Source organism: Rhyacophila brunnea, unplaced genomic scaffold (genome assembly GCF_057557595.1).
Source record: "Rhyacophila brunnea isolate RB1 unplaced genomic scaffold, BYU_Rbru_1.0 scaffold_3, whole genome shotgun sequence".
Lineage (NCBI taxonomy): Eukaryota > Metazoa > Arthropoda > Insecta > Trichoptera > Rhyacophilidae > Rhyacophila > Rhyacophila brunnea.
In genome coordinates, this window is record NW_028232965.1 from 35851825 (window position 1) to 35860283 (window position 8459).

The 8459-nt window shown below is 32.4% G+C and overlaps 1 protein-coding gene across 1 annotated transcript; it reads left to right on the forward strand.

Moving 5' to 3' along the window:
• Positions 1–606: 606 nt before the first annotated feature.
• Positions 607–2228, forward strand: LOC147068280 (uncharacterized). The gene is made up of 2 exons (XM_085953237.1): positions 607–695; positions 1197–2228. Exons 1-2 carry the CDS (start codon positions 633–635, stop codon positions 1464–1466), a joined length of 333 nt encoding a protein of 110 aa, XP_085809363.1. The 5' UTR covers positions 607–632; the 3' UTR covers positions 1467–2228.
• Positions 2229–8459: the final 6231 nt, after the last annotated feature.

Below are 8459 nucleotides of genomic sequence, written 5' to 3' on the forward strand. Positions count from 1 at the left end.
ATCGCTGATCAATTTTGTATTTGCGATGGTTCGATTGATTTCCATTGTGTGCCACTGGTCGTTACTTTATAAGTGTCGCGTCGGTGTCTTGCAAAAAAATGCAAAACGAAAAACCACGGCATTTTAACAACGCTCCTACTATTTTACTTTTTGGTGAAAACGATTTTGTATAAATGACAAACGTTTCAGATTTAAATTATCACTCGCATTAGGTTGTTTGCGTACCTAGTAACTTCAAAATGAAACTGGTAAGAAGATTTTCTGATTTTTTTTTCGTATGCTTATTATTATTCTAATATTATTAATGTATTAATGTACCTATATCATATATTTTTATTTTGGGTAAGAATTTTAATTATAATGTTTTTTTAATATACACTGTCATGGTTTGTGTGATCGGTAAGATGCTTCATGAAAAAGATGAAAAAGATGAATAGTTTCTAATTGAATGTACATTTTCGATAACACATAATATTAATTATTATCTATATACAATTTATTTGTTTGCGAATAGTTAGCCGTATCGTTCGCCGTGCTATGCCTGGCAGCATGTGCCTGCGCCAGGCCAAGATACATCGCCATTCCAGTTGATGATATCCAGTTCTTGAGTTTCGGTCCAGCTTCATTAGAGGATGGACCAGTCCGAGTGGCCAGACAGGCTGGAGCATATCTACCTCCGTCAGCTTATATCCAAGGTAAGAATTTCACGAATATACATTTTGTTTGATAGATATCTGTCACAAATACATAATATAATTTTAACTTCGAGCCAGTGGCGGATTAAAGAAGGATGATTTTGAGACCCTTAGTAAAAACAGTAAAGATATAATATGTACCTAGTATGAGGACCAAAAACTTATTTTAACGATAGTATACGAATGGTGTGTTCTTTTCGTAGCCGTATGAGTTGAAACAAATTCAATTGAACTGAATAAATTGCGATCTGTGTGATTTATTTTGGTTAAAGAATTTGTGAACAATACAGAATAATTCTAAGGGGAACCTTTGATTCATTCAAAATATGTAACAAGGTTTCTTTCGGTCGTATCTGCTATTCATCAGCTCACCTATTTCGTTTTCACTTGTGGACCCCTGTAGTGTCATTTCTAACCATATTTTCAAGTGTGTTGCGTTACGCCACCCGATTACTCCAATATTTCAGTACCCGGTTGTATTGTAACTATGTTAATTTGCAGAAGATGATGCCGACGCAGCCGCGTCTGAGGGTCGACCATCCCGCCAGGCGCACCATGGACATCACGGACATCACGGACACCACGGCCATCACGACGGTCACGATTATGTCGACTACGGAGCGCACACCGGACACCACGGAGCTTTCGGATGGCACGCTGATTTCCCGGTTCACGCCCATGAACATTAATCTTATAACACCTAATCGAGCTTCCCCACCGCCTCGAATCGTTTCTTCTTGCACGCCAATGATGCCATTCGATCGCTTTTGAATTGCCGCCGAAAACAATAATTTACCGCGTCATGGATTTCCGGTCAAATTTAAAAAAAAAAGAGAACGATTTTCAATCCGTCAACTCTTTGTTCCTAATTGCGCGTAATTATTTTCAAACTGGAATATAATGGAGATAACGCAAGCGCAAATAAAGCGAAAAAATTATTCATCATGAATGAAATTTTCACTCCGGATAACTTTTGTTTTGTAATTGAATTTGCTCAACAAAACTTCCGTTGTTTTTTGTTTGATTTCAAACGTATTGCAAGCATTGGCAAAAAACGATTATGGTTCAATAAAATTGAAACATTAAACATAATCAGAGCGCGACTGGTGAACTGGACAGTGGACAGACGAATGACACACGTTTCTCTCTTTCAAGCGAGTTCGGCATTGTCGATTCTTGTAGTAACAAACCAAAGATTGATCTTTTCTATTTTTTCATTATTATTTTTTCTTCTTACTACTTACTACCTACTATAATGTTTTCTTTTAAACTATTTTCATCTTACCGACACCTGTGTGAATGATATTATTATACCAACTTAGGTATATTCGTCAGCCTAATAATTAATAATCTATAATCAATGTGATATTCTTTCTTCTACTCATCTCATTTCATAATTATTATTCTACACTTCATTTTTGTATTCAAAATAAAGCTAAGGACTTTTCTATGATTCGATTAAATGTAATTTTGTTTAAAATACGACTTTTTGATTGTGTAAGGTTTTGTTTGAATAAAATGTTGCTTTTGTTGTATTTGGTAAGTTTTATTTATGTATACTCAAATATGATACACATGCGATTACAACAAAATATAATGATTTAATCATTGTATAATATTATGGTTACATTTTGATACTTTTAGGTTTATATAAGTACCTATAACTAACATACAATGCCAAGGCATTCAAATAGCCATTGTGGATATCTTTACATGAAAATACATTAAGTTAACCGGATATTATATTCTAGAATATGGGCAAAAATAAAATTGGCGAGACAATCTTCAAGATATCTTCAACCTTTATAATTATATTATTATGTCTTAAGTCTCATTTTAAAACGCTTGTTCCATATCGTAATGATTTTATCTAAATATTTAAGAAAATTTTACATTTCAACAAAACAACCCCGAGAGCACATGATTTCCAAAATATAAAATGTTCAGATAATATCTAAAATTTATAACCACTCAAGTATATTTGAATCATTGCGAAGAAATATACAATGCAATAAATGATTAAAGGGAGGTGTTTAACTTTTATATGATTGAAAAGTAATCGTGATATAAAGTGGTACCCCAATGAACGATCCCAATTTTATTTTCACTCTCTTATGAACCAAATTTTAAATGATTAACTCAAGCACTGATAGTAAAGTGTGTATTGCGTTTCTGCCTCGGCTTGAAAATTATATCATTTCCCTCCCCCCTCCCCCCATTTATGAGTAGGTATGTTTCTTAATGCACTGCCATTCACTAAAGACAATGTGTTAACTTCCACATTGTAGTAAATAAGAGAGGGTCATGCACATTACAGAGGATGAAAAGTTTCTTGAATAATAATTCATTACCTTCCGAAATTAGATAGCAATGTCCGGTAATGATAACAAAATTAACAAGAATTAATAAATTTCAAAAATTCACAATAAGCTAAAATAAATATTTCGATGTTTAAAATGTGTAATTAAAAACCAAATCATTCTTTAAATTTGCAAGTAGTAAGTAGTTAGGTTTTCTTGACAAGACAATAAATATTTTAATATCCGGTGGTTTCACAATGAAACGAATTCCTCCATCTATGGTCTCATATAACAAAGTAAAAGTAAACAGAATAAGAATAAAAATATAACGCAGTCTTTAAAATAATAAAGATGAAAAAAATCACAGTAATGTTTCAGTTGACTAGACACTATCATAAGCGCAATAGACTTTTTCAACAATAATTTGTCTCACTTTCTCAACTACTAGAGTGTAACAATATTATAATATAAAATAAAAATATTTCTTTACACTAATAAAAATAATCTTTCCTGGTTTTTATTACAAATTAGATTCACAAGTGAATATTGTAGTTGGGTATAATACTTTTGAATACATTATTTAGTAGGCGTTTTATTATTATTATGTACTGACACCAAGTAATTCTGGGAAAACATTGAGTTTAAATTGAATAATTGATTCATCACTAAGGCTGAGATGCATAGAATGTCACAAATCACTGAATACTATTTACCCGTTTGTTAGATGATTGGCGGGAAACGTTAAAGTAAACAGGTGTAAACCGAAGTGCGCGCACTACGGATAACCTGAAAATCTGATAAACTGTCACATTTAAATCAGAAATAGTTGTTTATGTCGTTTATTTGTTTTCGACAAAGAAAAAATATTTTGAGTATTGATATACACAAATCCGAAAGACTGGTAGTATTAAATACCAGTTGACATTTACTTCTGTAAACGGACGCAATCTTCAGAACTCCATTGCCATTTCTAAAGTAACCATTAAATTATTTAAAGTTTATAATATTAACTAAGTATATATTATAATTATTCAATTTATTTTATGCAGTTGTCATACTTTTACAATTGTATATCAATTAAAAAATATATTAATAAGTCAAAATTTACAAAATGACTAAAATTCCAATTGCAGAATGTGATGCCTCACCAACTTTCAACTTTCATAACTGTAATTCTATTTTGATCTATGCATGTAATTTTGATGTTACTTCGATTTATGATAGCTCAACATTCTATGCATCTAACAGATCCAAATTCCAGGATATGGTTTAAAATAAAATAACGGTACATGCCTTTTAACATAAAAATCTAGATTATATTATATACTCTAATGTATTGTAAAATTCTACTTTTGGATCTGTGAATACAAATATAAACCTTCTTTATTTTTTTATATATTATAATATAACACGTAAGAAGGAAATAGCATATGGGTTACATATATGTACAGAAAATCAAAAGTAGAAGTTTCCAATACCTTAATTTGGATTCGGTATTATCTCTATCAAATTGTATTTTACTTAAAACAGCAAGTATTTTACAAAACCTTAACATAAACATTGTGCAATTTAATTAAGAAGACGCAATCCAATACATCACACTGATGAATTAAATTAGAAGTTCTCTAACTACTAAACGATGATGAATAAAACATACAAAATCTATAAGAAGGCTAACAATAATTTGGGCATATTTCTTCAAATATAAATCAATAGAAATATATATTTTTTTAAATTATAATAGATATGGATCACGATAATAAACATTTGTGTGCACCTTATAAATTAAGCTCATTGAACACCGACTTCTAGTGCTATTAATAATAATTTTTCAATAATTATTATTGACAATTTTTATATTAAATTTCACAAATATAATATCTTCATTTTTAACACCATTTTCCTAACCTAGCTCCTAATGTCGGAAAACATCAAACAATCCTTATTATAACGTTAACATATTTCGCGATAGTCGTAATCCTTGAACCCTACAAAGCAATGATTTTCTCAAACTATCCCATGAAAGCGAATTATACTAAATATTCGGTCTGCTAAAATAATAGATACCTATTAGGCGACAGCTTTTGGAATGACACACTTATAATATAATAATATGTAATGCGAGATACATTAAATCCGTCAATCTTAATTATGTACTGTCAAACATCCAATTAGGCTTATAACATTACAAATTGAAGGAAAGCTAAGGTAAACATCATTGATTTTTTAAACTGAAGAGAATTTAAGGTTTTATCAGTCGGTGGTATATTATATATTCAGTTTGGCATTTGGTAATTAGCAGATGCCTGAATAAGTATCCACATTTTATATGAAAAAATGGAATGAAACAAAGCATTCATACAAATTACTGGTCTTTTATGAATAATGAAAGTGAACATTATAATTTACCGAGACAATAGTTCGCAAGGCATGATTACATATATAGCGGGAATCGTTTTATCGAGGATACTTATACTAATAATTAATATATTTTTTAGTGATAATGTAAAGGCCCGAGTGTGGGGTATAACCACATATAATATATATTTTTTAAATAGTAATGTTATCATAACGCAAGTCCCTCTAAGAGATCAAAATACTCGTAATGGTCATAAATGGATTTAGTTTTTATTACAAGTTCCTAGTAAATAAAATATGTTTAAAATTATAAAATAATTTAATTGAGAAAAGGTAAAGGGATACTTAGTACGCTTTACCAAAATATTTATTGTGTACACTTTAATTTTATCAATAACAACATGATTAGTGAAATCTGTATGACGTGTTAAAAATATATTTATAATTCTTTGGTATACTTACCTATGTTAATTTTTATATCAATATAAATCCAGTCATGTGTAAGAAAATATGACATAAGAGAGAATGCCTTTAAATTATCAATTATCTAGACAAGATATTAGTATTATTTAACAAATATTAAATTGACACAAGAATTTCTCAATTGAATAATTTCCACAGTACACTTCTTGAATTTATTAACTGTAAAAGAAATTGTGTAGGTATAATTAAATATTTTGAAGATTAGGACAATAATCAAGAACATATATTATTATACTATAAAGATCAAATTATTAGGTAACTGGACAATAAAATTTATAGGTACCATAACATTGTATTACATTATGATTATTAATATTATGTGATAGATAAGAAGGTACCGATAATATTATTTTCTAGAAGAAAAAGCAGGATTATAATTACGTAATGTAACATTCAAAAAACTGACAGGTAGAATGCTCTCCATTTTCTAGTATTACTGTTATACTTAGTAGATTCTCACTACTGTGGAACAATTTAACCTTGAACATGCACAGATGCAACTTCTTCTAATGGGTAGCAATTAGGCGGGGCGGATATGATAATATTTTTACAGGAACTTCCAACCTGAATTTAAATCAAGCCTATTGCATCGCTTTCTCTCATTCGCCACCGCATTGGCTATGTGTTGTTTTCTGTCAAAACTATTAAAATTCATACTAATGAGGTAAGTTTATAATCTGGCACTATCTGAGCCAGGAGAGCCGGGATGATGCGGAAGGAGAGTTTTTAAGCAAGGATTGAGTGTGAGAAATTAATTGTAGATATTTAAGAGATTATTTTGGCAAAGAGAAACATTATATTTATGTACCCATAAAACTTACTATTTTTTAAATCCGTATGTAGGAAATATATTTTTTATTTAAATAAAGGAACATATATCTAATGTAGTTTTTTATTTTCCTGTTTTCCAAACATTCCAGTAATTCGGCATTATCAGGTTTTGTATCGTGCTGGAATAGTGAGATTCTACTGTACTTCTCAAAACAAAGTGATCCAATATAACACCGCTATTTGTTTATTGATATTAATGAAAGTGAAACACAGATCATTAACACATCAATACAGTGGAACCTCGATTTTATGTGCCAAGAATTTACATTATCCCCTGCTATTTGGGTGTAATTTTTGTAGTCAAGTTTTATTTTAGTATATTTAGTTCTTGGTTTTACATTTTTATTTCCCTCAATTGATGTCGGAAATACATAATTATTCAAAATTCGATTAAAATTAACAATGCAATTTATTTTAACACATTCAATTACATATTTAAAATTAAATTGTAAGATCCAGACGCATAAGCAGATATCTTTTTATAAATACGCCTGCCGTTTCCAAGGTAAAGTTTACAGTGCGGTTGATTAGGATGCCGACGCATATTCATATTTGCATTATTTTTTTATGGACACGGCTGCTTTGTGGGCAAGTTGGTAGGCGATGGTTTATTTTTTTGACTTTAGCCAGTCATACGTGAGCACGGGCAGCACACATTGGTTGAACACCTTACGCTTAAAACATAATGGTAGGTCATTCTTGAAGATACTATTTAGGCGTCCGAAAGCACTCCATCCCAGCTTTGTTCTGCGAGCAATTTCATTGTGCATGCTTCCGTCTATGGGCACCTGCTATCCGAGATAGACGTAGCTGCTGACTTGCTCGAGTTGGGTGCCATTAATACGGATAATCCCAGGGTCCGAAAAGCAGTTCCTCATCACTTTTGTCTTTGAGACATTTATCTTTAGGCCGACCGTTTGACTGACATCCGCGAGTTCTTGCATTCTACCTTGGAGGTCGTTCGGGTCTTGTGATAATAATATAATGATATCATCTGCAAAGCGTAGGTGACTGAGGTGCTCCCCATCAATTGGAACACCTTTTTCGTCCCAATCAAGTTTTCTGAATAGGTCCTCAAGAGTAGCGGTGAATAGTTTAGGTGAAATGGTACCTTAACGGACTGGTACCTTAATGGTAACATTGCCGGACACCTTTGTTGTTGGGGAATTTACGTAAAGACGTGGACCTTCAACACGAAAGATGTCCAAAGGCTAAGAGTCGCACAGCGAGGCATGGAGAGGTGTATGTTGGGCATCACGCGAAAGGACCGTAAGAGAAACGAATGGGTTAGGAAGCAGACAGGAGTACGCAATGTAATAGACGTTGCCAAACAGCTGAAATGGAGACGAGCGGGGCACATTGCTCGTCGAAAGGACGGCCGCTGGACAAATTCTGTCATCCAATGGTGCCCAAGAGGCATGAAATGGCCACAGGGTCGCCCTAAAAGCCGCTGGATTGACAAACTGATAAAGTTCGGCGGAAATACGTGGCAGCGAACGACACAGGACCGAGAGAGTTGGAGGACACTTGGGGAGGCCTTCATCCAGGAGAGGATTGAACCCGGCTGATGATGATGATGACTTTAGCCAGGGTGGGTACACGGTATTTTTTGTCATTCTCCATTTTGGTTTGAATGTCAGCATGCTGGTTCATTTAAGAAACAATGACGTAACGCGCTCAGCCGGTCACGATCAGTGATACAAGAATAAAATGCTATTTTACTAGCATTGCTGACGTACAAGATGAAACCTTCAAATCAATTCATAATATTGAAAAAGTTTTATACAAATAC

Bases quoted from the DNA above. Each gene is read 5' to 3' on its own strand.
- LOC147068280 (XM_085953237.1), top strand. From the start codon at position 633: ATGGACCAGTCCGAGTGGCCAGACAGGCTGGAGCATATCTACCTCCGT. The intron at 696-1,196 runs GTAAGAATTTCA...GTTAATTTGCAG, and splicing joins TCCGTCAGCTTATATCCAAG to AAGATGATGCCGACGCAGCC.